Here is a 27,751-nt window from a genome sequence, read left to right as displayed (position 1 = left end):
GAGCTGCAGGGCTGCTGCGGATTGGCTGTGGCCGGGGGGGGCGTGTGCACCAACCGCTGATTGGCCGCGGCGGGGGCGGGAGCTGTCCGTGGGCGCCGACCCTACAGCCCGGGGCTGGCGGCTGGGGCAGGAGGACTGGGGCCGAGCGCAGAAAAACATGGCGATGCCCTGCGGGGGAAAGGTCCGGCGATTTGGCTGTTTGGGCCTGTGGCTGTTAGGGGTGGCAGGATAGTGACCCGGGGACAGGACTTGGGGGCATTGTGGGGGTAGAATTTGGAGACAGAGTGTCCCAGGGTAGGATTGCCGAGACACAATGGCCTAGGGATCCGATTTTTTTTTTTTTTTTTAAATTCGAGACGGAGTCTCACTCTGTCGCCCAGGCTGGAGTGCAGTGGCGCGATGTCGGCTCACTGCAACCTCCGCCTCCCGGGTTCAAGCGATTCTCCTGCCTCAGCCTCCCAAGTAGCTGGGATTACAGGCCCCCGGCACCACGCCCGACTAATTTCTGTATTTTTATTTATTTATTTATTTATTTTTGAAACGGAGTCTCGCCCTGTCACCCAGGCTGGAATGCAGTGGCGCAATCTCGGCTCACCGCAACCTCCGCTCCAGGGTTCAAATTATTCTCCTGCCTCAGCCTCCCCAGTAGCTGGGATTACAGGCGCACGCCACCACACCCGGCTAATTTTTGTATCTTTAGTAGAGACGGGGTTTCACCATGTTGGTCAGGCGGGTCTTGAACGCCTGACCTTGTGATCCGCCCACCTCGGCCTCCCAAAGTGCTGGGATTACAGGCGTGAGCCACCGTGCCTGGCCTTAATTTTTGTATTTTTGGTAGAGACGGGGTTTCACCATGTTGGCCAGGCTGGTCTTGAACTCCTGACCTCACGTGATCCACCCGCCTTGGCCCCCAAAGTGCTGGGATTACAGGCGTGAGCCACCGCGCCCGGCCGGGGACCTGATTTTAATGCCACAGTAACCCGCAGGTTTTGGGGGCACAGTGACAGAGGAGCACAATTTAGGGGGCAGTGCCACAGCTTTGAGTTGCTAGAGGTCAGAGGCATTCTGAAGGGCAGTGATTGGCGAACTCTCGGGTCCTGATGCTGTGGAGACACTCCTGGAGGGATAATCAGGAAGCCCTGCGCTGGGGACTGTTCACCGATGAGTGCAGGATTGACAATTTTCAGGCTTCTCAGATGATAAGGGACTGGAAGGAGCCCTGGTGAACCGTGTGTGTTTTCACCTCGTAAAGAGTCAAGCCAGGCTTACGCCTGTAAGTGGTGGCTCACGCCTGTAATCCCAGCACTTTGGGAGGCTGAGGCGGGGGGATCACGAGGTCAGGAGTTCTAGACCAGTCATGGCCAACATGATGAAACCCCAGTCTCTACTAAAAATACAAAAATTAGCCGGGCGTGGTGTCAGGCGCCTGTAATCCCAGCTACTCAGGAGGCTGAGGCAGGAGAACTGCTTGAACCCGGGAGGCGGAGGTTGCAGTGAGCCGAGATCGCGCCACTGCACTCCAGCCTGGGCTACACATAATCTTTTTCGTTGATAGGAAAAAATATTGGAACAGGGCAGTATCCAGGCTGCAAAGTGAGGCTGCCCTTTATCCCTACCTGCGGCCCTCTTCAGAAGCCCTTCTCCAAAGCACCATTCCTGTTCCTGTGCATTTACGTGGTGTCCGCGTCGCTGATATTTAAGATGTGCTTTTCCCTTTCACAAAGGGATCGTGATACACGGAACGTCCTGCTCCTTGCCTTTCCCTTCCTTTACCTTGTGCTGCTTATGCTTGCCAGCGCTCCGCGACAAAAAAATGCATTTTTGCTCCCAAGGAAATGCTTTTTTGAAAACCGTTGCATGCACGTTAGTACCTGGCTTGAGTGTGGCTGGAACACAGCCTGGGTGGGGACCATATTTATTTTTCTTTTCTTTTTTTTTTTTGAGACGGAGTTTTGCTCTTGTTACCCAGGCTGGAGTGCAATGGCACCATCTCGGCTCACCGCAACCTCGGCCTCCCGGGTTCAAGCAATTCTTCTACCTCAGCCTCCCGAGTAGCTGGGATTACAGGCGTCTACCACCACTCCCAGCTAATTTTTGTATTTTTAGTAGGGCGTGGTTTCACCATGTTGGTCAGGCTGGTCTCGAACTCTTGACCTCAGGTGATCCACCCGCCTCGGCCTCCCAGAATGCTAGGATTACAGGTGTGAGCCACCAAGCCAGGCTTTTTTTTTTTTTTTTTTTTTTGAGACGGAGTCTCACTCTGTCGCCCAGGCTGGAGTGCAGTGGCACCATCTCGGCTCACTGCAACCTCTGCCTCCCCGATTCAAGCAATTCTCCTGCCTCAGCTTTCCGAGTAGCTGAGATTACAGGCGCCCGCCACCACGCCCGGCTAATTTTTTGTATTTTTAGTAGAGACGGGGTTTCACCATGTTGGACCAGGCTGGTCTCTAACTCCTGACCTCAGGTAATCCGCCGGCTTCGGCCTCCCAAAGTGCTAAGATTACAGACCTGAGCCACTTCGCCCGGCAGGGACCGTATTTCAAGTCCTGCCCCCCCCCCCCCCCCCACCAGCGCCTGCGCCCGCAGCAGGGTCCGGCTCCCTGCTGGCGCCCTGGAGCTGGGACGGCCTGGGGCGCTAGTCGGCCGCCTTTCCCCAGAAGGAGGCGTGAGCGGGACGTGGCCGGAACGTCTCTCTTCGGGGCCGCGCCCCGGGCGGGCACAGTTAGGCGCCGCACGGATCATGGCCGCAGCTGCTCTGGGGCAGGTGGGTTCGCAGCCCCGCGCCGGGGTCTGGGGAATAACCGGGGGAGGCGCACTTCCGGGAAGACCACTGGCCTGCAGCCGGTCCGACTTGGCGCCGCTCCTCCCGCCCTGGGGTTCCGCTGCGGGGCGCGGGGGAGGATGGCGCCCTTTGGAAAGGAGCACGAGGCTTCAGTGGGGTGAGGGGGAGCGGGTAGACGCGGATGAGGTGGGGCAAGTAATTGGTGGGGAGGTAAAAAAAAAATGGGAAACACGGAGGGGGACCCTGTAATGAGGGAGGCGTGGGGGTGGGGAGGTTATGATTTGGGGAGCGGAGTCCTGGGGTGCGGTGGGGCCTCAGCCTGTGGGGGAGCTGGAATAAAGGGGCCCAGACCTCCAGGGCCGTGTGCAGGTGAGGGCAGAGTTAGACCTCAAGTCTCAGCTCTGGGAATTGGACCCAAGGTCCTATTTTCTTGGAAAGAAAGTTGAAAAAAATAGAGATGGGGATTGTTGTGCTTCCCAAACTCCTATCTGAAGCTCTGCACCTGGATTGGAAATCGAGGCAGCGTCTCATGGTCAAAGTGACAGATGCTGCAGGCTGGCTGAGACGATCCCTTCTGACTGTGCGATGTCAAACAGCAGCAGCGTTTCCCAGAGTCTATGATTTCAGAGAACAAGGTTTCTCAGTGAGGAAGGAAACAGCCAAAGAAAGGGGTCATTACAAGCCTTCACAGCTGCGGTGTAACCTTGGGAGAACTGTCTCTTTGTTAACTTTACACCTGACTTTATTTGAGTCTCTTATCCTAGCTGATGAATGTCAGGGCAGAATTTCACTTTCTTCGGCTCTTAGTGACTGATAGGGATAGTCCTGGGATACCTGGGGTATGTGGGCAATCTGGGCTTTAGTGGTGACACTCCTGGACTGTGGTGGGGCAGTACTGGGCTTTGACAGGTACACTTGGGACTGATGTGGACCGTCTCATCATGGCACAGTTCTGGTGTCATAGAATGGCCCTGAACTCATGATGGGACATTCCTAGGCTCTGATGAAGATAGAGATATCCTGTAATGGAGATAGTTGGGCTGAGTCCTCGGCTATGATGGGGACAGTCCCGGGGTGTGGAGGGGACAGTGCTGGACCATGGTAGGGACAGTCTGGAAGGTACTGGCCTAGACAGCAACATAGGGATAGTCCTGGGGATTGAAAAAGACAACAATGGGATTTTTTTTTTTTTTTTTAATTTCAGACCTGGTGAATAGGAAATAAGCCCTGGTATTTGGCGGAGACAATGCTGGTTATAATGGGGGAAAAGTGCTGGGCTTTGGACGGGGGACATTCCTGAGCTGTTTGGGACAGTACTTGGCTCTGCTGGGGACCAGTTCTGATAAGTTACAGGCACAATCTGGGCTTGTGATGTGGAGCATCTTGGGCTGTCATAGAACAGCCCTGGTCTGTGATGAGGGAGAGTCCTGGGCTATAAAGGGGGCAGTTCTAGACGTGATGGGGTCATGTGTGGGCTGTGACAAGGGCAGACTGCGGTATGATGGGGTCTCGCTGGGGCCGTGATATGGGGACAGTCCTGGAGTATGGAGGGCATTGCTGGGCTTTGACAGGGACACTCCTGGTCTTTGATGGTGATACTCCTGGGCTGTATGGGACATAATGGAGGTTCTATCACATTATAGAGATCTGCCCTGTGAACCCCCAAACCTACTTTATTTCTTTGTCTCGTCTTTTCTTTTTGACCGAGTCTTGCTCTGTTGCTCAGGCTGGAGTGCCGTGGCGCGATCTCGGCTCACTGTAACCTCCGCCTCATGGGTTCAAGCGACTGTCGTGCCTCAGCCTCCCGAGTAGATGGGCTCAAGCGATCCATGCTGGTCTTTTTTTTTTTTTTTTAGAGAGAGACACTCTATCACTCATGTTGGAGTGTAGCAGTGTGATCATAGCTCACCACAGCCTTGACCTACTGGGCTCAAGTGATCCTCCCACCTTAGCCTCCTGAGTAACTGGAATTACAGGTGTGTGCCACCATACCTGGCTAATTTTTAAATTGTTTGTAGAGACAGGGTCTTGCTCTATTGCCCAGGCTGATCTTGAACTCCTGGCCTCATGCAATCCTCCCACCTCTGTCTCCCAAAGTGCTGGGATTACAGGCATGAGCTACTGAGCCAGCCGCCTACTTTCTTTCTTTCTTTCTTTGTTTTTTTTTTTTTTGAGACAGAGAATCTTGCTCTGTCACCCAGGCTGGAGTGCAATGGCACCATCTCGGCTCACTGCAACCTCTGTCTCCTGGGTTTAAGCAATTCTCCTGCTCAGCTTCCCAAGTTACTGGGACTACAGGCGCCCGCCACCACACCCAGCTAACTTGTATTTTCTGTAGAGACAGGGTCTCCCTATGTTGCCCAGGCTGGTCTTGAACACCTGGCCTCAAGCTATCCTCCTGCCTCGGCCTCCCACAGCGCTGGGATTACAGGCGCGAGCCACTGCATATGGCCTCTTTCTATGATTAGATCTATTTTGGCATCTCTTGGCGTCAATTTCTGTGTTTTTTTTTTTTTTTTTTTTTCTGTTTGGGCTCCCCTTTCTGTGTCTCTTTTTCTCATTCTTCGTCTTCCCTCTCTTACTCTTTTTCTCATCTTGGCTCTGAGGGCAGCTCTCCTGCCCACAGGCTGGCTGTCGCACTGTGTTTGTCTCTCTCCTACTGTGGGTGTCCTATCCCTCTGGGCAGAAGCATGGCTGCAAGGCTGAGCAGTCTAGAAGTCACCACCCAGAGGCCATCCGGGGACCCACGCTCTGATCACCCTGGAATCCCTGGAGACTCACACCAGCAAGACCATGCTGTAGGCCCATCTCCCAGCAACTCACCTAGAAACAAGTGACCACGGCCATTCACATCCATCCTCCAGAATCAGTGCCAACTCACCCAGCTCACAGGGCAGGCCAGGCCAGGCCACTCTGTCTCCCTCAACCTCACGCCCCAAATGCCTCCCCACAGGGCTGGGGAAAGAGGCATTGTGAGGTCAAAGGTCACCAGAGAGGGGCCAGCCTGCTGGACACAGCCAGACCTGCTCTCCCTACTCCCCTCTGGGAGGACCCGCCTGAGCCTTGTGCAGTGAGGACTGCAGTGGCTCCCCAGGCCCCTGTAGCTGCCCCTCAGCCCCAGGGGCTGAAGGGAATTGGAGTCACTGCCAAAGTGGGTTTGGGCTTCAGGTAATCAGAGTCCAGTTGATCGAATACCTTTAGACAATAAGCACCTGTACTCCTGGGTCTGGCGGAGGAGGGGCTGGGGACCTGGACTCCTGGGTCTGAGGGAGGAGGGGCTGGGGCCTGTACTCCTGGATGTAAAGGAGGGTCTGAGGCCTGGACTCCTGGGTCTGAGGGAGGAGGGGCTGGGGGCCCAGACTTCGGGTCTGAGGGAGGAGGCAGCTAGAGTCTGGATTCTTACTTAGGTCTGAGGGAGGCGGGCCTGGGGTGCGCACCCCTGAGCCCTGGGGGAGCAGGACCTGTCGGTCCCTTGGTCTTCTAAGGCCCGTCAGCACTTGGGTACCCGGAGGCCTTCACTTACCTGTGTGCCTTCCCTGGTCGTCTTCTTGTCTGAGCTGATCTCCAGGCTGGGACCAAAGGTCTCTGGGGTGGGAGGTGCTTGCGTTTGACTTTGCCCCAGCATGGAGGAGGGGGCGGGAGCTGACTCAGCTCTTTCTAGGGAGCCCTCGTCAGGGCAGGGAGGGGATTTGGCCTCCTTCAGGACCATCTGCCCCTGTCTAGAATGGACTGAGACTGGGACAGAACAGGCAGGCCAGCGGGACCTCCAAGTGCAGGAGGTGGCGAGCGGGCTGCCAGGGCCCCTGCTGTGCCCCACTCACCCCCTCTCTCACTTCTTTCTCCACCCAGATCTGGGCACGAAAGTTTCTCTCTGTCCCTTGGCTTCTGTGTGGTCCCAGAAGATATGCCTCCTCCAGTTTCAAGGTGAAAGGAGGGAACTCGATGCTTGGCTCTGAGATAGGAGGGGGCTGGCAGCTGGTTTTGGGCATCTCCAAAAGGTCCACGGCCCAGAGATGGCAGTGAGTGGTGGTAGCTTAACAGCCTGCCATTGGGCCGTAGACAAGGGATGAAACTGCATGTCCCAGAATCCTCCAGGGTGACAGGTCCTTCTTCTCTATGGGTCTGAGACCCAGGGCTTCATGGGAGTTGTAGTTTTTCAGCTTGGAGGTTGTGGCCAGATTCTAGGATACCCCTGTCTTTCCTCAGGCTGCAGACCTGCAGCTGGAAATGACACAGAAGCCTCATAAGAAGCCCGGCCCCGGCGAGCCCCTGGTGTTTGGGAAGACATTTACCGACCACATGCTGATGGTGGAATGGAGTGACAAGGGCTGGGGCCAGCCCCGAATCCAGCCCTTCCAGAACCTCACGCTGCACCCAGCCTCCTCCAGCCTCCACTACTCCCTGCAGGTGGCGTGGCGGCCGGCCTCTCTCCCCGTCCCTGTCTGCATCTCCTCCTCCTTGCTGTGTCTCTTGTCAGGTGCACCTCTCTTTGTTTGTTGTGTGTTTCTCCTTTCTGTGCATTCATCATTCGTTTCCTGAGGCCTTCCATGCTCTAGGCTCATGCTTGGTGATGCTGGGTTCCCCGAGATGAGCAGACCCTGTTCCTTCACTTGGAAAACCCCATGCTGTGGGCATAACTCAGTATGATCTGTGCTCTGATGGAGGCCCCGTGGAGGCCAGTAGAGACCCCCAGCCTCACTTGAAAGAAAGCATGGCTTCTTCTGGCATAGAGGGGAGCTTAGGGGGGGATGGTGGGAGAGGGGACAGCCAGGGGGAGGGATGGCGGGAGAGGGGACAGCCCAGGGGGGATGGCGGGAGAGGCGACAGCGGGGGGGAGATGGCGGGAAGGGAGACAGTTGGAGATGGCGGGAAGGGGGACAGTCGGGGGTGGGGGATGGCGGGAGAGGCGACAGCTGGGGGGAGATGGCGGGAAGGGAGACAGTTGGAGATGGCGGGAAGGGGGACTGTCGGGGGTGGGGGATGTCAGGAGAGGGGACAGCCAGTCCAAACCCCAAACGGGAGCAGAGCCTGGTACATTTGGGAGAAATTGCGGTGTTGCAGCATGGTTGAGGAGGCTGAAAATGTCAGGGCCATGGAGGAGCTGAGGGGCTGGGGCCTTGTCCAAGGGTGCTGGGAGCCACTGAGGGCTCTGAGGAAGGGAGGGGCAGGGCCATGTCTGGGTATAGTAAGAGCCCTCTCAGGCCGTGTGGAGGATAAGAGTTGCAGGCTAGGAGGCCGGGCTGGTGACCAGGTAGACCTTGGGCCTGTCCCCACATGGGGACCCAGGAGGAGGGGTGGCTTTGTGGCACCTGGTGAGCCTGAGAGACTTGTGAAGTTTCTCAGAGAGAGATCCAGGAGGCATTTGGTTTTAGGACTTAGAGCTGTGGCTGAAAGCAAAGTCTTCAGGAGGAAACTTTGGTTGAGACAAGATTTAAGTGAGCATCTTACAGCTCCAGTAACTGGTTAGCAGGTTGGCTGATTTTGGTCCTCCAGGGCACGGTTCTGTGGCATTAAGACTTTTATTCCATTCCTTTCTTTCCTTTCCCTCCCTCCCTCCATTTTTTCCTTTCTTCCTTCCTGTCCAGAATTTTAAGATTTTGTTTTCCCCCCTCTCCCCTCCCACTCTGGACGTCTAAGCAACACTAGTCGATTCTGTACAGAGCACACACACCTCCAATCGCAGCCAGACACTCCTGCCAGGACATAAGCGTGATGGGCAGGATTCCGCCTGCTGAGCCCCCAGGAAGCTGGTTACTTGGAGACCACCACACACTTCTCCCTTCCACCCAGCATAGCAGTTGTCCTCTGGCTGGGGACCTAGTACTTTTTCTTTAGTTGAGTGAGCGCAGAGGAAGCCTGTGGCCCTGGCAGACAGAACGCACTGCTGTGATCCCGCAGGTCCAGGGGGCGGAGTGGGGAGGCGGAGGAAGTAGGACAATGCCGTCCCTGTGTCACCCTCACTCCAGGGCATGTGTGGATTGCAGGCCGACCACGTGTATTATTTTTTATTTTATTTTTTCTTATTATTTATTTAGAGACAGAGTCTCACTCTGTTCCCCAGATTGGAGTGCAATGATACAATCTCGCTCACTGCAACCTCCGCTGCCCGGGTTCAAGTGATTCTCCTGCCTCAGCCTCCCCAGTACCTGGGATTACAGGCACTGCCACCACGCCTGGCTAATTTTTGTATTTTTAGTAAAGCCAGGGTTTCACCATGTTGGCCAGACTGGTTTCGAACTCCTGAGCTCAAGTGATCCGCCCACCTCAGCCTCCCAAAGTGCTGGGATTGCAGGCATAAGCCACCATGCCCGGCCTTATTTTTTATTACTGTGGTACTAATACACATACATAATAACACACAGCATCAAATGTGGGATTCCAACCATTTTATTTATTTATTTATTTATTTATTTATTTATTTATTTATGAGATAGAGTTTCACTCTTGTTGCCCAGGCTGGAGTGCAGTGGCACAATCTCGGCTCACTGCAACCTCTGCCTCCCAGGTTCAAGTGATTCTCCTGCCTCAGCCTCCTGAGTAGCTGGGATTATAGGCACGCACCACTATTGGCTAATTTTTGTATATTTGGTAGAGACGTGGTTTCACCATTTTGGCCAGGCTGGTCTCATACTCCCGACCTCAGATGATCCACCTGCCTCATCCTCCTGAAGGGCTGGGATTACTGGCGTGAGCCACGGCGCCTGGCCTTCAACCATTTTAAAGCCCATAATTCAGTGGCAGGCAATGTTATGCAACCATCACCACCATCAAGGTTCAGAACTGTTTGTTTAATCCCCCATACCTATTAATCGGTACCCATTGTCCCTCACCCCAGCCCCTGAGAACCATTAGTCTGCTTTCTGTCTTTGTCTACCTGTATTTGTTTATTATTTTTAAGTAATTGGGATGGGGTTTCACCATGTTACCCAGGCTGGTCTTGAACTCCTGAGCTCAAGTGATCCACCCGCTTCGGCCTCCCAAAGTGCTGGGATTACAGGCTTGAGTCACCAAGCCCGGCCACCTGCATTTTTGTTGTTGTTGTTATGACTCTTTTTTTGAGAAAGGGTCTTGCTCTGTAGCCCAGGCTGGAGTGCAGTGGCACAATCTTGGCTCACTGTAGCCTTGACCTCCCAGGCTCCAGCGATCCACCTGCGTCAGCCTTCCAAGTAGCTGGGACCACAGGTGTGCACCACCATGCCCAGCTAATTTTTTTTTTTTTTTTGAGGGATGGGGTCTTGTTATGTTGCCCAGGGTGATCTCAGATTTCTAAGCTCAAGTGATCCTCCTGCCTCAGCCTCCCAAAGTCCTGGGATTGCAGGCATGAGCCACTGTATCCGGTGTATCCGGGCTCTATTTACCTGGGTTTTGTTTTATTTTGTTTTTGAGATGGTGTCTTGCTCTGTTTCCCAGGCTGGAGTGCAGTGGCATGGTCTCAGCTCACTGCAACCTCCGCCTCCTAGGCTCAAGTGATCCTCCTGCCTCTGCCTCCCGAGTAGCTAGGACTACAGGCACACACCACCTTGCCCAGTTAATTTTTAAATCTTGTGCAAAGACAGGATCTCACTTTGTTGCCCAGGCTGGTCTCGAACTCCTGGCTTCAAGCAATTCTCCCACCTTAGCCTCCCAGTGCTGGGGTTACAGGTATGAGCCATCATACTGGGCCTGGAAATTCTTCTCTATACTTTAAAGCTTAAAGAGCTTTTTCCATCTTTCTTGCAGCCTCATGCTGTGTCATCCTAACAATGCACCTCATTAGGCCCTATTGTTGGACACTTAGGTTGTTTCCAGTCTATTATAAACAATGTTGCAATAAAGAATCTAGTACAAGGCCGGCTGTGGTGGCTCACCTGTAATCCCAGCACTTTGGCAGGCTGAGGCAGGTGGGTCATCTGAGGTCAGGAGTTCAAGACCAGCTTTGCCAACATGGTGAAACCCCATCTCTACTAAATATATAAAAATTAGCTGGGTGTGGTGGCGGGTGCCTGTAATCCCAGGTACTCGGGAGGCTGAGGCAGGAGAATTGCTTGAACCCGGGAGGCGGAGGTTGCAGTGAGCCGAGACTGCACCACTGCACTCCAGCCTGGGTGGCAGAGCGAGACTCCATGTCAAAAAAGAAAAAGGAATCCAGTACACACGTCACTTCTTTAGTCACTTGTTTAAGTGCAAATGTATCTAGAGGCTCAATTTCAGGAACTGTAGGTCAAAGGATATGTATGCTTGTAATCTTGATGTGTATCGCCACATCTACATCTACAGGGTGTGTCAGTTTCCACACCCACCAGCAGAGCCTGTTTCCATACCTTGAACAACCCTTGTCCAAGTTTTAGATCTTTTCCAATCTCCCATGTGGTTTTAAAGGTATCTCAAAGTAATTTTAATTTGCATTTTTCTCCCTAATGATTAATGAAATTGACTTCTCACGAGCTTAAGGGCCACCTGTATTTCCTTTTGTGTGAACTGTCCATTTGCTAGGCTGATTTTTCTATCAGGTTAGGTTTTAAAAAATTCATCTGCGGCTGGGAAGAAGAGGCAGGGGGATTGCTTGAGCTCAGGAGTTCAAGACCAGCCTGGGCAACATAGTGAGACTCCATCTGTACAAGAAATTGAAAAAAAAAAAAAAAAAAAAAAAGGCCAGTCGTGGTGGCTCATGCCTGTAATCCCAGCACTTTGGGAGGCCGAGGTGGGCGGATCACCTGAGGTCAGGAGTTCAAGACCAGCCTGGCCAACATGGCAAAATCCCGTCTCTACCAAAACACAAAAATTAGCCGGGCGTGGTTGTAGGCACCTGTAATCCCAGCTACTCGGGAGGCTGAGGCAAGAGAATTGCTTGAACCTGGGAGGTAGAGGTTGCAGTGAGCCAAGATAGAGCCACTGCACTTCAGCCTGAGCAACAGAGTGGGACTCCATCTCAAATAAAATAAAAAATAAAATTCCCAATCCAAGATATAAAAGTTATTTTTGTTTCCTTCTATAGCTTTTATGGTGTAATATATATATTTCACTTAGACTTTTAATGCACCTGGAATTTTTTCTGGTGTGAGGTGTGAAATCGAGATTCAACGTAGTTTTTCTCTAGATGGATATCTGGTTATCTAATCCATTATTCAGTCTGTCTACTCATATAGCAGTGTCACTCTGTTTTAAGTATTGTAGATTTATAATCTGTTTTACTACCTGATATGGCTACTCTCCACCCCTGCCCCCTCTTGCCCCTCATTTTTGTGGTGGTTGTTTTTATCCTCTCAAAATATTGTAGCTAGTTTTGCTTATCTTCCATTCATTTATCTATTCATTCATCAAAAACCCACTATGGGAAAAAGAAAAAAAGTCTGGCCGGGCGCAGTGGCTCACGCCTGTAATCCTAGCACTTTGGGAGGCCGAGGCGGGTTGATCAACTAAAAATACAACAATTAGCTGGGCGTGGTGGCGGGCGCCTGTAATCCCAGCTACCCGGGAGGCTGAGGCACGAGAATCACTTGGACCTGGGAGGTGGAGGTTGCAATGAGCAGAGATCATGCCACTGCACTCCAGCCTGGGTGACAGAGTGAGACCCTATCTCAAAACAAAACAAAACAAAACAAAAAAAACCACTCTGTGCCAAGCACTGCCTACCCTGTGGCACGGGACTGCAGGAGAGGCTGTCTGGTAAATGTGTCAAGGGTAATCCCTGCCTTCCAGGCTCTTCCACTGTGCAGTGGAGCAGATGCTGAACAAGCAAACTTGGAACCATGGGGCAGTGATCAGGGACAGTCTCCAGAAAAAAAACTAGGTCCCAAGCTGGAGTGCAGTGGCATGATCGTGGCTCACTGCAGTCTCAAACTCCCAGGCTCAAGTGATCCTCCCACCACCTTCCAAATACCTGGGACTCCAGTCACGTGCTACCACATCTGGCTAATTTTCATATTTTTTGGTGGAGATGGGGTCTTGCTATAATGCCTGGGCTGGTCATGAACTCCTACACTCAAGTGATCCTCCTGCCTTGGCCTCCCAAAGTGCTGGGATTACAGGCGTGAGCCACTGAGCCCGGTCATGTCCTTTGCTTTCTTGAGTCTCCTTGTGTCTCTACCTGTTTGTCTCTCTGTCTATATCTCTCTTTTTCTCCATCTCTCTGACCCAGCTGCTAAATCTCCCTGGTGCTCTCCTCTTGGCCTCCATCTTTCAGTTGTCTGTGTCTTTGTGTATCTGTCTCTGTCTGTCTTGGTGTCTCTCATGACTGTCTGGAGAAGTGTCTGAGCCTCCCGCCCCGCGTGTCCCCGCAGCTGTTTGAGGGCATGAAGGCGTTCAAAGGCAAAGACCAGCAGGTGCGCCTCTTCCGCCCCTGGCTCAACATGGACCGGATGCTGCGCTCAGCCATGCGCCTGTGCCTGCCGGTGAGGGGTCCCGGTCCACCGGGGTGGGGAGGAGGGCTGAGGCCGGAGCAGCAAGGGCCCCTTGACTCATTCAGAATCCCACCCAGAGTTTCGACAAGCTGGAGTTGCTGGAGTGCATCCGCCGGCTCATCGAAGTGGACAAGGACTGGGTCCCCGATGCCGCCGGCACCAGCCTCTATGTGCGGCCTGTGCTCATTGGCAACGAGGTGGGCCCAACTCCAGGGCTGGGAAACTGGGCTGCGGGGGTTGGATTCTGCAGGGCAGGGGTAGGGTCCTGGAGGCCTGGTCAGGGGAGGGGAAGGGACTGGGGGCCTGCACTCCTGACGCTGCCGCTTTGCCCGTCGCAGCCCTCGCTGGGTGTCAGCCAGCCCACGCGCGCGCTCCTGTTCGTCATTCTCTGCCCAGTGGGCACCTACTTCCCTGGAGGTTCCGTGACCCCGGTCTCCCTCCTGGCCGACCCAGCCTTCATCCGGGCCTGGGTGGGCGGGGTCGGCAACTACAAACTAGGGGGGTAAGTGGCACCCCCATCCCCAGAACGACTGGCACACTGGGCATTGGAGTCACAGGGACCAGCGTGCTTGCTTTCGGCCGTGCCTCTGGATGTCACATGAAGGTGACATCATCAGCACCGTGCAGGGCTCAGTGCTAAGTGACCTCCCTGGTCCCTGAAAACAAACCGTGGAAGGAGGAGGGGATTATTTTCCAGATGGACAAAAAGGCTCACAGATGGGAAGGCACTGGGTGGAGGTCAGTGGGGAAACCAGGACTGGTCCTGGGAAGCCTCCAGGAATGAAGCTTACACTCAGCTCATTGGCCCCTCACCCCAGAACCCTCCCCTGATCCCCCCGGGCTGGGCTGCGCTCCCCATACCCAGCTCCCACAGTCGTTTGAGCCTCCAAAGCCCCTCATCCCCGTGTGGACTCTCTGTGTAAATCTGTCTCCCAGTGGCCCCAGCTCAGCAGGGCAGGAAGGAGACAGCTGGGTCTCCTGGGCAACCAAGATAGAGGGTGGGCACTGGCGTGTTGGGACAGGAATGTGGCCCCAGCTGGGGGTGCATTCAGGTCCTTTCAGCCACATCCTGTGAGGTCTCCTGAGGGCCAGGCCCTGTGCTGGCAGAAGCTGGGAACACAGATGAGTCAGCCCCGAGCCCTGCCCTCCTGGGTCTCCCAGGCTGGTGGGAGCCCCAGTATTCGGAGCTGCATGTTCTCTGGTGAGGTGACCCAGGGCACTGTGAAAGGCTTCACAGAGGCCGGAGGCAGTGGCTCATGCCTGTAATCCCAGCACTTTGGGAGGCCGAGGCGGGCGGATCATGAGGTCAGGAGATCGAGACCATCCTGATTAACACAGTGAAACCCCATCTCTACTAAAAATACCAAAAAAAAAAAAAAAAAAAAAAGCCGGGCTTGGTGGCGGGTGCCTGTAGTCGCAGCTACTCAGGAGGCTGAGGCAGGAGAATGGCGAGAACCCAGGAGACAGAGCTTGCAGTGAGCCGAGATCGCGCCACTGCACTCCAGCCTGGGTGACAGAGCGAAACTCCATCTCAAAAAAAAAAAAAAAGAAAGGTTTCACAGAGGAGGCGACCCTTCAACTGGGTCTGATGAGGAGGGAGGAGGGGGTTTCCTGGGTACAAAAGTCAGCAAACTCTTTCCACTCCTGGGGACCATGTGTACAGGGACAGAAGGAATAGGATCACAGAAGATGTTCAGGTTACAAAAATAAGTCTGGGTTTTGCAAAATGCTTAACAAGTATTCATAGACCCAGGCAGGCCTGGAACACCGGATGGAGGCTGGGGTCTTGTCCTGGGGCACTGGGGAGCCGTGGGAGACTTGTTAGCAGCTAAGGGGAGAGGCTGTCTCTGGGAGAGAGACACAGAAAGTCATCCAGGTAGCCCAATTCACTGGGAGAGTCCAGGGAATGTCCAGCACCCAGCCTGGAGGTCTGGAAACACCTCTCGAGGAGGTGACAACAGAAATGGTTTTGGAGCCAGGCGCGGTAGCTCACGCCTATAATCCCAGCACTTTGGGAGGCCAAGGTGGGCGGATCACTTGAGGTTAGGAGTTTTGAGACCAGCCTGGCCAGTATGGTGAAACCCTGTCTCTATTAAAAATGTAAAAATTAAGGCCGGGCGCTGTGGCTCACTCCTGTAATCCCAGCACTTTGGGAGGCTGAGGCGGGCATATAAATATAAATTAGCCGGACATGGTGCTGCATGCCCCAGTTACTCAGGAGGCTGAGGCACGAGAATCGCTTGGACCCAAGAGGTGGAGGTTGCAGTGAGCTGAGATTGCACCACTGCACTCTAGCCCCAGCCTGGGCGACAGAGCAAGACTCTGTCTCAAAAAAAAAAAAAAGAAATGGTTTTGAATGACAGCCGAGGATTTGGTCACTATGAAACGGGTGAGGGCTGGGCGCGATGGCTCACGCCTGTAATCCCAGCATTTTGGGAGGCCAAGGCGGGCAGATCACCAGGTCAAGAGAGGCTGAGGCAGGAGAATCTCTTGAACCCAGGAGGTGGAGGTTGCAGTGAGCCGAGATCGCACCACTGCACTCCAGCCTGGGTGACAGAGCGAGACTCCGTCTTAAAAAAAAAAAAAAAGAAAAGAAAGAAAAATGGGAAGAGACAGGAGAGAGGGGACATAACCACTTAGGGTCCTGATGCCAAATGAAAAGTCAAGGATTCCATCTCAGGGGAACTGGGGAGCCCTGGGACAGCTGTGAGCAGGGAGACGGGAGAGAGCAGGATGAGCCTCCTCTGGGGCTGGGTTGGGGAAGAATGTGGCTCCCTTGCCCCACCCAACCAGGCTGCCCTCCACCAGGAATTATGGGCCCACCGTGTTAGTGCAACAGGAGGCACTCAAGCAGGGCTGTGAACAGGTCCTCTGGCTGTATGGGCCCGACCACCAGCTCACCGAGGTGGGAACCATGAACATCTTTGTCTACTGGACCCACGAAGATGGGGGTAAGCCCACCCATGACCCAGCCCGCACCCTGGTGGAAGTGGGTGGCACCATCATTCCTGGCAGGTTACAGGCCCCAGGGATTGTGGGATGGGGGAGGGGGTGGCTCCTAAGACGGGGGTGCTAGGGGGTGAGAGGTAACATCTTCCACCCCTTACACCTGCCCTAGTGCTGGAGCTGGTGACACCCCCACTAAATGGTGTCATCCTGCCTGGAGTGGTCAGACAGAGTCTACTGGACCTGGCTCAGACCTGGGTGAGGACATGGCATCTTCTGGTGACGGGCGCCAGGGGCCAGGGCATCAGAGGGCTGGGACTGGGGCACACTGGCATGTCTCTGCCCCTTCTCCTGGGTCTGTCTCTCCCGTTGGGCCTCTGTCTTTCTCACTATCCTCAGGGAGGGAGAGGTGGAGGTCTGCAGCAGGGCAACCCTCTGGGGACACATGTGTCTCTGCCAACTGCCCTGCAGGGTGAGTTCCGGGTGGTGGAGCGCACGATCACCATGAAGCAGTTGCTGCAGGCCCTGGAGGAGGGCCGCGTGCGGGAAGTCTTTGGCTCGGGCACCGCTTGCCAGGTCTGCCCAGTGCACCGAATCCTATACAAAGACAGGGTGAGGCGGGGCTGCCATTGTGGGTGGAAGGGAAGGAGGGGAGGGGCTCGGTCCTCACCGCACCTTCTGTCCCAGAACCTCCACATTCCCACCATGGAAAACGGGCCTGAGCTGATCCTCCGCTTCCAGAAGGAGCTGAAGGAGATCCAGGTGAGCTGCAGGGAGCCGGGGAATGGGCTGGGAGCTTGTTCCCTGGAGAAGTTGGTGTCCCATGAGCCCCTGGACTAAGAGCCAGCCTCCTGCAGTAGTACCAGGAACAGATAATGGCCCTTCTTATTGAGGCCCTGGAGAGTGGGCTTTCCGTGCTGCTCTGTGCCCTGGAAAACCCCTTGGGGCTAAATCACCCTTTCCTGTGAGCTCCCGGAGCCCTGGATATGTCTTCAGCTTTGGAAACCCCCTCCCTGTGATCCTCTGCTGCCCTGGGTGCCCGGGTGGGAGAAAGGCCCTTTCCATGAATCTCTGAGACCTTAGCCAGCCCTCTGGCCATCTCAGAGGTTGGCCTCCCAAGATTCCCTGGAGCCCTGGGCTATCCCTTTGGCAGAAGGAAGCTTCCTCCCATGAGCCTCTGGACCTTGGCCCCTCTCTGGCACCAGACTGTTTAATCCCATAAATCTCTGGGGGCATTCCCGTCTTCTGGGCCAAGATCTCTTTCCCAAGAATCTCTGGGCTCCCTTCCCAGACCTAGAGCTACATTTCTGTAAACTTTTGTGCATCAGGACCTAGAACTACACATCCTCTGACTATCTGGGCTTTCTGAGCTGAAAGTGACTTTTTCCAAGAGCCTTAGAGGCCTGGCCATAATTCCTGTCTTCAAAACTACATCTCCCGGAAGCCTCTGCGCCGCCTTAGCCTTGATTCCCAGTTCCCATCATTGTTGGGGGCCCTCTGGGAAGTGGACTACATTTCCCGTGAGTTGCTGGGGCACAGCTCCGTAGGCACTCGGCCTGGAACACCCCAGGGCCTACTGGGAGTTGTAGTGCAGCTTCCACCTCAGGCACTGCCTCCGTTGTTCCGCAGTACGGAATCAGAGCCCACGAGTGGATGTTCCCAGTGTGAAGCTGCAGGCTGTGCTCCAGATCCACCGACCCGTAGCATCTTGTCACGCCAGCACTCGCCTCCCTACCAATGACTCACCTGAAGTGCAATACGAAATAAAAGGCCAGCGGGCGGCGTCTGGGTCTCTGGCGCCCCCATGTGGTTGCGACACTCCCAAAGCCGTAAGGGCCGACCCCGGCATCTTGGCCCCCAGCCCCTCGTCTCGGGTTCAGGTCCGCCCATTGCTCCTTGTCGTGAGGTCAGGGATACACCTTGGCCCCGATTCCGGATCTCTCCGTTCTCAGGCCAGACCCCTGGTGCTGCCGTTGATTTTTTTTTCTCTGTCTTTGCTGCAATTTTGAAATAAAATGCCAAAGAACACACATTGTCGGGCTTCTTCAGTGACGCCACTCTGGGGCTTTAACCCAGGAATCCTGCTTCCTCAGCCCATTTTATTCTGAAGGACCCAGTCATCTGAGCCCCCAGTGTTCTGACGGTTTCTCCAACCTGGGGGAGCATTTCATGTCTCCGACACTGAACTTACTATCTGCCCCCCACCAACCAGCTCCTCCACTACTTTACAATCACCCAGTCACTAGGCTGGACCCCTAGGTGCTGCATCCTTTCCTCTCAAAGCCCACCAGGCCCCGATCCCTGTTCCTCCTGCCCCCTGACTCTGCTGTCCGTTCCCCCGCCTCTTTGTCCCCTAGGCCCTGACCTCAGCTCAGCTGTTGTCTTCTACTGGCACCCTTGTTCCAGCCTGCAGTCTGCTACCTGGCCCAAAGGGTCTTTCTACACCCAGACGTGGCCCAGTGCCCTCAGCCAAGACTGTAGTCACGGCACCCTAGTGGGTGTGGAGTGAGGCACAATACTCTCACCTGCTGGAGGATTAAATGTGGAAGAGTTTAGACTGGGTGTGGTGACTCAGCCTGCAATTCCAGCACTGTGGGAGGCTGAGGCGGGAGGATTGCTTGAGGCCAGGCTGGGCAACGCAGTGAGATCCCATCTGTACAGAAAATACAAAAAAATTAACCAAGTGAGGTGGCATGTGAGTATAGTTCCAGCTACTCCAGAGGCTGAGGTGGGAGGATCGCCTGAGCCTGGGAGGTCGAGGCTGCAGTGAGCTGTGATTGTGCCACTACACTCCAGCCTGGGTGACAGAGCAAGACTGTCTTGAAAAAAAGACCGGGCACTGTGGCTCATGCCTGTAATCCCAGCACTTTGGGAGGCCAAGGTGGGCGGATCACCTGAAGTCAGGAGTTCAAGAGCAGACTGGCCAACATGGTGAAACCCCATCTCTACTAAAAATACAAAAAAAACCAGCTGGACGTGGTGGAGGGTGCCTGTAATCCCATCTACTTGAGAGGCTGAGGCAGGAGAATTGCTTGAACCTAGGAGGCAGAGGTTGCAGTGAGCAGAGATCACGCCACTGCACTCCAGCACACACACACACAGACACACACACATACACACACACACACTTTATTTTATTTTTTTCTTGAGACAGAGTCTCACTCTGTCGCTCAGGCTGGAGTGCAGTGGCATGATCTCGACTCACTGCAACCTCTGCCTCCTGGGTTCAAGCGATTGTCCTGCCTCAGCCTCCCCAATAGCTGGGACTACAGGTGTGCACTACCATGCCCAGCTAATTTTTGTATTTTTAGTAAAGATGGAGTTTTGCCATGTTGGCCAGGCTGGTCTCAAACTGCTGACCTCAGGTGATCCACCAGCCTCGGCCTCTCAACATGCTGGGATGATAGGCATGAGCTACCCAACCTGGTCCACATGCACCTTTTCATATTATAATTGCTATGTGGAGGTGTAGAGAGAGCCGGGCATTCGGATGGATGAGACACATCCTCTTGCAGTTTCGGATTCACAACCTGCCTTGGTTATCGGCTGGCTATGTGACCTCGGGTGTGGTGCTTAATCTCCTTGATCCAATTTGCTGGAGGGACACCCTGTGGGACTATTCTGGCAAACGTGATCTTTGGCCTATCCAGCAGCCATTGGCGTTGAGACTGAAAGTCCAGTCTTTTACGGCATCAGCAGACCCATTACCACATCCTCTCATTTCCCATTGTCAATGATCGCTCAAGGAAAGGTTAGAGGCCAAGGGGATCCTAAGGGAAGCTTGCCTGGAGGCTTCTGGGAAGCTTTCTTCCCTTGATAAAACAATCCATGTGCTCACTTCGGCAGCACATATACTAAAATTGGAATGATACAGAGAAGAATAGGATGGCCCCTGTGCAAGGATGACACACAAATTCGCAAAGCATTCCATATTTTTTTATCCTCAGCAAACTAACACAGGAACAGAAAACCAAACACCGGGCTGAGCACAGTAGCTCACGCCTGTAATGCCAGCACTTTGGGAGGCCGAGGTGGGCAGATCACTTGAGGTCTGGAGTTCCAGACCAGCCTGGCCAACATGGTGAAACCCCATTTCTACTAAAACTACTAAAATTAGCCAGGCATGGTGGCACACACCTGTACGCTCAGTTACTCGGGAGGCTGAGGCACGAGAATTGCTTGAATCTGGGAAACGGAGGTTGCAGTGAGCCGAGATCACACCACTACACTCCAGCCTAGGTGACAGAGTGAGACCCTGTCTCAAAAAAATAAAGAAGCCGGGTGCAGTGGCTCACTGTAATCCCAGCACTTTGGGAGGCTGAGGCAGGTGGATCACGAGGTCAGATCGAGATCATCCTGGCTAAGACAGTGAAACACCATCTCTACTAAAAATACAAAAAAATTAACTGGGCATGGTGGTGGGCGCCTGTAGTTCCAGCTACTCGGGAGGCTGAGGCAGGAGAATGGTGTGAACTTGAGAGGCGAAGCTTGCAGTGAGCTGAGATCACGCCACTGCACTCCAGCCTGGGTGACAGAGCGAGACTCCGTCTAAAAAAAAAAAAGAAAAGAAAAGAAAACCAACCAAACACCGTATGTTCTCATTTATAAGTGGGAGCTGAACAATGAGAACACAAGGACACGGGGAGGGGAACAACATACACTGGGGCGTGTTGCAGGGCGGTGGGGAGGGAGAGCATCAGGATAAATAGCTAACAGATGCGGGGCTTAATACCAGGTGATGGGTTAACAGGCACAGCAAACCACCATGGCACACGTTTACCTATGCAACAAACCTGCATGCCCCGCACATGTGCCCCGGAACTTAAAATAAAACTAAGGCTGGGTATGGTGGCTCAAGCCTGTAATCCTAGCACTTTGGGAGGCCAGGGCAGGCTCGTCACTTGAGGTCAGGAGTTCCAGACCAGCTTGGCCAACATGGGGAAACACTGTCTCTACTAAAAATACAAAAAATAGACTGGGTGAGGTGGCTCACGCCTGTAATCCCAGCACTTTGGGAAGCTGAGATCAGGAGTTCCAGATCAGCCTAGCCAACGTGGTGAAACCCCATCCCTACTAAAAATACAAAAATTATCCGGGCGTGCTGGTGGGCGCCTGTAATCCCAGCTACTTGGGAGGCTGAGACAGGAGAATTGCTTGAATCCGGGAGGTGGAGGTTGCAGTGAGCCGAGATCACGCCATTGCACTCCAGCCTGGGCAACAAGAACAAAACTCCGTCTCTAAATAAATACATAAATAAAATAAAAATACAGAAAATAGCCAGGCATCATGGCGCATGCCTGTAATCCCAGCTACTTGGAAGGCTGAGGCAGGAGAATCACTTGAACCTGGGAGGCAGAGGTTGTAATGAGCTGAGATTGTGCTACTGCATTCCAGCCTGTGTGACAGAGCAAGACTGTCTCAAAAAGAAAATAAAAATAATAAAATTAAAAAAGAATTCACAAGCGCCACCTCTACGTATATATATATATACACATGTAGTATATCTATAGGCTGGAGTATAGTGACACAATCAGTGTACTGCAGCCTCGACCTCCCAGACTCAAACGATTCTCTCACCTCAGCCTCCCAAGCAGCTGGAATCACAGGCATGTGCCACTACACCTGCCTAATTTTTAATTTTTTTTGTACAGACAGGGTCTCAATATACTGCCCAGGCTGGTCTCAAACTCCTGTGCTCAAGCGATCTGCCCATCTTAACCTCCCAAAGTGCTGGGATTACCGTCATGAGCCACTGCACCGGGCCTAATTTTATTATTTTTTATTTTTTGTAGAGACAAGTTCCCACTAGGCTGATCGCAAACGATCCTTCCACCTTTGTCTCCCAGTGTTGAGATTACAGGCACAAGCCACCACCCCCAGCCTAAGAGACTATCATCAATGATTTTTTTTCTTTTTTCTTTTCTAGAGCTGGTACAATGTAATCAATTATTATTATTATTATTAAGACCGAGTCTTGCTCTGTCGCCAAGCCGGAGTGCAGAGACATGGTCTTGGCTCACTGCAACCTCTGCCTCCTGGGTTCAAGAGATTGTCCTATCTCAGCCTCCCGAGCAGCTGGGACTACAGGTGTGCGTTACCACACCCAGCTAATTTTTTTTTTTTTTTTTTTTTTTTTTGTATTTTTAGTAGAGAAGGGGTTTTACCATGTTGGCCAGGATGGTCTTTATCGCTTGACCTCGCGATCCACCCGCCTCGGCCTCCCAAAGTGCTGGGATTACAGGCGTGAGCCCCCATGCCCGCCCATCAATTTATTATTGTTATTATTATGATTTTTGAGATGGAGTCTCACCGTCACCCAGGCCAGAGTGCAGTGGCGCAATCTCAGCTCACTGCAATCTCTGCCTCCCGGGTGCAAGCGATTCTTTTGCCTCAGCCTCTCGAGTAGCTGGGATTACAGGTGCCTGCCACCAAGCCCGGCTAATTTTTTTTTTTTTTTTTTTTTTTTTTGAGATGGAGTCTTGCTCTGTCACCCAGGCTGGAGTGCAGTGGCGCCATCTCGGCTCACTGCAAGCTCCGCCTCCAGGCTTCACCCCATTCTCCTGCCTCAGCCTCCCGAGTAGCTGGGACTACAGGCGCCCGCCACCACGCCCAGCTAATTTTTTTTGTATTTTTAGTAGAGATGGGGTTTCACTGTGTTAGCCAGGATGGTCTTGATCTGACCTCGTGATCCACCCGCCTCGGCCTCCCAAAGTGCTGGATTACAGGCGTGAGTCACCGCGCCTGGCCTTTTTTTTTTGTATTTTTAGTAGAGATGGGGTTTCACCATGCTGGCCAGGCTGGTCTGGAACTCCTGACCTCAGGTGATCCACCCGCCTCAGCCTCCCAAAGTGCTGGGATTACAGGCGTGAGCCACCGTGCTCAGCCTCAGTGATTTTTGAGAATGTGAAGGGGTCTTGGGACCAAAGGGTTCAAGAACTGCTGTTCATGAGCAGTGCTGGGCACACAGCGAGTAGGTGTGAGTGTTGGTGCCGCAGCTCACTTTAGAAAATAACTTTGTGTTGGTGCCTCATGCCTATAATCCCAGCATTCTGGGAGGCCAAGGCAGGAGGATTACTTGAGCCCAGGGGTTTGAGACCACCCTGGGCAACATAGTGAGACCCCCCCTCCTCTACAAAAAATAAAAAAAATTAGCTGCGCATGGTGGCGTGTGCCTGTGGTCCCAGCTATTCGGTAGGCTGAGATAGGAGGATGGGTTTAGGCCAAGAGTTCCAGGCTGCAGTGAGCTGTGTTGATGCCACTGCACTCCACCTGGGTAACAGAGCAAGACCCTGTCTCAAAAAAAAAAAAAAAAAAAGAAAGAAAGAAAAAGAAAAAAAAGAGTCCAATTCTGTGAGAAAATGAATATCTGCAAAGATTAATTTTTTTTTTTTTTTCTGAGACAGAGTCTCACTCTGTCGCCCAGGTTGGAGGGCAGTGGCGCAATCTCAGCTCACTGCAAGCTCCGCCTCCCGGGTTCACGCCGTTCTCCTGCCTCAGCCTCTCCAGTAGCTGGGACTATAGGCGTCCGCCACGACGCCTGCCTAATTTTTTGTATTTTTAGTACAGATGGGGTTTCACCATGTTAGCCAGGATGGTCTCGATCTCCTGACCTTGTGATCCTCCCGCCTCGGCCTCTTAAAGTGCTGGGATTACAGGTGTGAGCCACCGTGCCCGGCCAGATTAAATCTTTAATTATAATTTAATTATATAAGACGTAGGGTACTATAGGCCTTCATGGCTTTAGAAACCTTTTTTCAAAATATTTAAAGACATTTTCATGCTTAAGGATGTCTTCATTTTAAAATAACAAACAGGGCTGGGTGCCGTGGCTCACGCCAGTAATCCCAGCATTTTGGGAGGCCGGGGCGGGTGGATCACCTGAGGCCAGGAGTTTGAGACCAGCCTGGTGAACATGGCGAGACCCCTGTCTCTACTAAAAATAGAAAAATTAGCCGGGTGTGGTGGCGGGCACCTGTAATCTCAGCTACCCTGGAGGCTGAGGCAGGAGAATCGCTTGAACCTGGGAGGTGGAGGCTGCAGTGAGCCGAGATCACAACGCTGCACTCCAGCCTCAGCAACAGAACAATACTCTGTCTCAAGAAAAATAATAAGTGTGTGTGTGTGTGTGTGTGTGTGTGTGTGTGTGTGTGTGGCCAAGATTAGGACACAGCGAATCACACAGAGGCATAATGGGGCCTAAAAACTGTTTTTTCTTTTTTTGAGATGGAGTCTTGCTCTGTCGCCCAGGCTAGAGTGCAATGGCACGATCTCCGCTCACTGCAACCTCTGCCTCCCAGGTTCAAGCAATTCTCCTGCTTCAGACTCCTGAGTAGCTGGGACTACAGGTGTGAGCCACCACACCTGGCTAATTTTTGTATTTTTAGTAGAGACGGGGTTTCACCATGTTGGCCAGGCTGGTCTTGAAGTCCTGATCTCAGGTCATCCTCCCGCCTCAGCCTCCTAAAATGCTGGGATTAAGACATGAGCCACCCCGCCCGGCCATTAAACTGTTTTATAAAATGTGTGTGTGTGTGTGTGTGTGTGTTTAAGACAGTCTTTCTCTGTCACTTAAAAAAAAAACCTGGTAAATAGCAGGCCCTACCTTTCCTACTGAAATAAATAAATAAATAAATAAATAAATAAATAAATAAATAAATAAAATAATAAATCCAGGTAAATAAATCTCAACTGTAATAACCCAGCCACAGCATGCTGTGCTTCAGGCAACGCTGTGATGTGCCTGCAGCACCATCTGGTGGTCATTGTTGAGTATAAAGCCCAAGGCCAAAAGAGGAGAGGGCCGGGCGCTGTGGCTCACACCTGTGATCCCAGCACTTTCCGAGGCCGAGGCGGGAAGATCACTTGAGGTCAGGAGTTTGAGACCAGCTTGGCCAACATAGTGAAACCAGCCTGGCAGGAGAATCCCTTTAAACCGGGAGGCCGAGGTTGCAATGGGCTAAGATTGAGCCACTGCACCCCAGCCTGGGTGACAGAGTGACACTGTGTCTCAAAATAAATAAGTAATCTAAAAATAAAAAATGGAAAAATAAGGAAAGAGGCAATTTACAGAGTGAGTCTCCAAATACAATTTCATCAGTTAGCAATGTGTAAAAATTAAAGTAGCGGTTCCTCTTCAAAGAGACTTTCCTCCCCATCTAATTAGGAATAAATAGTAACTTCTCTTAGAAGTAAAATGTATTCAAAGACCTGTGCTAACATTCTTAAATATCTGCTAGCCATAATAAAGAAATCAATGTACTTTATGTTCTTAGCTCCCACAATTTAGCCTAAATGTTTGCCCTGGCATGCTTATACTGGTCCAAACAAGCATTAGGTCATAGCCTGTTCCTCTTCCTTATTTGAAGGTGTTTTTACCTTTCTCAACATTCCACAGGTTACTTCCCCCTTCCTTTGTTCTCCTCTGCCTTTGCCTCTTTTAAAAAATTCCAAGTTGCTAGCCAATCGGGACAAATACAGAATGTGAGGTCCCGTTCCAGCCAATGGAAACTGACACAGCAGTAGGGTGGATGCGTCAGGTTATAAATGACCCTGTCTTCTTTGTTCGGTGTACTCTTGTGGCAAAACTGCTGGCGAGTGTACCTTTTCTGCAGAAAGTAAAAATGGCCTTGCTGGCCGGGCTCAGTGGCTCATGCCTGTAATCCCAGCACTTTGGGAGGCCGAGGCGGGTGGATCACCTGAGGTCAGGAGTTTGAGACCAGCCTGACCAACATGGAGAAACCCCGTCTCTACTAAAAATACAACATTAGCCGGGCGTGGTGGTGCATGCCTGTAATCCCAGCTACTCGGGAGCTGAGACAGCAGAATTGCTTGAACCCTGGAGGCGGAGGGTGCAGTGAGTGGAGATGGTGTCATTGCACTCCAGCCTGGGCAACAAGAGTGAAATTCCGTCTCAAAAAAAAAAAAAAAAAAAATGGCCTTGCTGAGGAAATTAAATTTATGTTCAAGTGCTATTTTTTTTTTTTTTTTTTTGAGGCGGAGTCTCACTGTGTTGCCCAGGCTGGAGTGCAGTGGCGCGATCTCGGCTCACTGCAAGCTCTGCCTCCCGGGTTCACGCCATTCTCCTGCCTCAGCCCCCTGAGTAGCTGGGACTATAGGCACCTGCCACCGCGCCTGGCTAATTTTTTTTGTATTTTTAGTAGAGACGGGGTTTCACCGTGTTAGCCAGGATGGTCTCGATCTCTTGACCTTGTGATCTGCACGCCTCGGCCTCCCAAAGTGCTGGGATTACAGGCGTGAGCCACCGTGCCCGGCCGCAAGTGCTATTTCTTTATGGCACCAGGGAACAAGCATTTCTAAGAAATGTGTGAGTGGTTAAAATCATTTTTATGGCATTATACAAGTTTACAAACATCTCAAGGGATGAGTGTTTGGAAAGACTCCCCTGAGGCAATGTAACACTGGCTGACTGATCACGGTGGCTCACGCTTGTAATCCCAGCACTTTGGGAGGCCAAGGGGGGTGGATCATCTGAGGTCAGGAGTTGGAGACCAGCGTGGCCAACACGGTGAAACCCTGTCTCTACTAAAAGTACAAAAATTAGCCCGGTGTGGTGGTGGGCAGTAATCCCAGGTACTCAGGAGGCTGAGGCAGGAGAATCACTTGAACCCGGGAGGCAGAGTTTGCAGTGAGCCGAGACTGTGCCATTGCACTCCAGCCTGGGCAACAGAGTGAGACTCCATCTCGAAAAAATAAAAATAAAAAATAAGAAACACTGGCTTAGGCAGGGTGCGGTGGCTCACATGTGTATTCCCAGCTTTTTGGGAGACCGAGGCAGACAGATCACTTGAGGTCAGGGGTTCGAGTCCAGCCTGGCCAACATGGGGAAACCCTGCCTCCACTAAAAACACAAAAAGTAGCCAGGCCTGGTGGCAGGCATCTGTAATCCCAGCTATTTGGGAGGCTGAGGCGGAAGAATCGCTTGAACCCAGGAGGCAGAGTTTGCAGTGAGCCAAGATCACACCACTGCACTCCAGCCTGAGTTAGACTCCATCTCAAAAAAGAAGAAAACAAAACAAAACAGAAACACTGGCTTAGGCATTTATGAAAAACCAACAGCAAACATCCTACTCAATGGTGAAAGACTGACAGTCAATACACAAAAGAAAGAAAGAAATTCGTAACAGACATAAATGGAAAGACATCCCAAGTTTATAGACTGGAAGACAACAGTATTAAGATGACAACGCGGCTGGGCACGGTAGCTCATGCCTATAATCCCAGCACTTTGGGAGGCTGAGGCAGGAGGATTGCTGGAGCCCAGGAGTTTAAGATCAGCCTTGGCAACTGATATGGTTTGGCTCTGTGTCCCCACTGAAATCTCATCATGAATTATAATCTCAGCGGGTCCAGGGAAGGACATGGTGGGAGGTAATTGGATCGTGGGGGCAGTTTCCCCCATGCTGTTCTTGTGATCATGAGTGAGTTCGCTCGAGATCTGATGGCTTGACACTGTGTGGTGGTTCCCTCCTCTTGCTCTTTCTCCCTCCTGCCACCATATAAGACGTGCCTTGCTTCCCCTTCCCCTTTTGCTATGATTGTAAGTTTCCTGAGGATTCCCCAGCCCTGTGGAACTGTGAGTCAATTAAAGCTCTTTTCTTTATAAATTACCCAGTCTCGGGTAGTT

General features: G+C 52.6%; 1 protein-coding gene, 1 long non-coding RNA gene and 1 other non-coding gene across 8 annotated transcripts; 2 read left to right on the top strand and 1 right to left on the bottom strand.

The window, feature by feature from the left end:
• Nucleotides 1-91: 91 nt before the first annotated feature.
• BCAT2 (branched chain amino acid transaminase 2) lies at nt 92-18,137 on the top strand. Of its 6 annotated transcripts, none has more exons than XM_054466176.2 (11): nt 92-181; nt 6,632-6,706; nt 6,989-7,189; nt 13,042-13,152; nt 13,239-13,358; nt 13,500-13,663; nt 15,970-16,112; nt 16,280-16,365; nt 16,579-16,719; nt 16,795-16,869; nt 17,737-18,137. In XM_054466176.2, exons 1-11 carry the CDS (start codon nt 158-160, stop codon nt 17,773-17,775), a joined length of 1,179 nt encoding a protein of 392 aa, XP_054322151.1. In that variant the 5' UTR covers nt 92-157; the 3' UTR covers nt 17,776-18,137. The 6 variants fall into 6 exon arrangements, with proteins under 6 accessions (XP_054322151.1, XP_054322150.1, XP_054322155.1 ...); XM_054466175.2 differs by lacking the exon at nt 92-181 and adding an exon at nt 2,257-2,764; XM_054466181.2 differs by lacking the exon at nt 92-181 and adding an exon at nt 2,806-2,939.
• Nucleotides 3,183-6,354, bottom strand: LOC129021134 (uncharacterized). The gene is made up of 3 exons (XR_008495943.2): nt 6,306-6,354; nt 4,455-4,619; nt 3,183-3,397 (listed from the first exon to the last, which is right to left on the bottom strand). It is a non-coding gene; the product is annotated as an uncharacterized LOC129021134 (long non-coding RNA).
• A 1,800-nt stretch (nt 18,138-19,937) lies between the features above and the next one.
• Nucleotides 19,938-20,044, top strand: LOC129021264 (U6 spliceosomal RNA). The gene has a single exon (XR_008495994.1). It is a non-coding gene; the product is annotated as a U6 spliceosomal RNA (small nuclear RNA).
• Nucleotides 20,045-27,751: the final 7,707 nt, after the last annotated feature.

This window comes from Pongo pygmaeus, chromosome 20 (genome assembly GCF_028885625.2).
Source record: "Pongo pygmaeus isolate AG05252 chromosome 20, NHGRI_mPonPyg2-v2.0_pri, whole genome shotgun sequence".
Classification (NCBI taxonomy): Eukaryota; Metazoa; Chordata; class Mammalia; order Primates; family Hominidae; genus Pongo; species Pongo pygmaeus.
This window is presented reverse-complemented; position numbering and strand designations above follow the sequence as displayed.

Bases quoted from the DNA above. Each gene is read 5' to 3' on its own strand.
- BCAT2 (XM_054466176.2), top strand. From the start codon at position 158: ATGGCGATGCCCTGCGGGGGAAAG. The intron at 16,366-16,578 runs GTGAGGACATGG...ACTGCCCTGCAG, and splicing joins TGGACCTGGCTCAGACCTGG to GGTGAGTTCCGGGTGGTGGA. The intron at 16,720-16,794 runs GTGAGGCGGGGC...CTTCTGTCCCAG, and splicing joins GAATCCTATACAAAGACAGG to AACCTCCACATTCCCACCAT.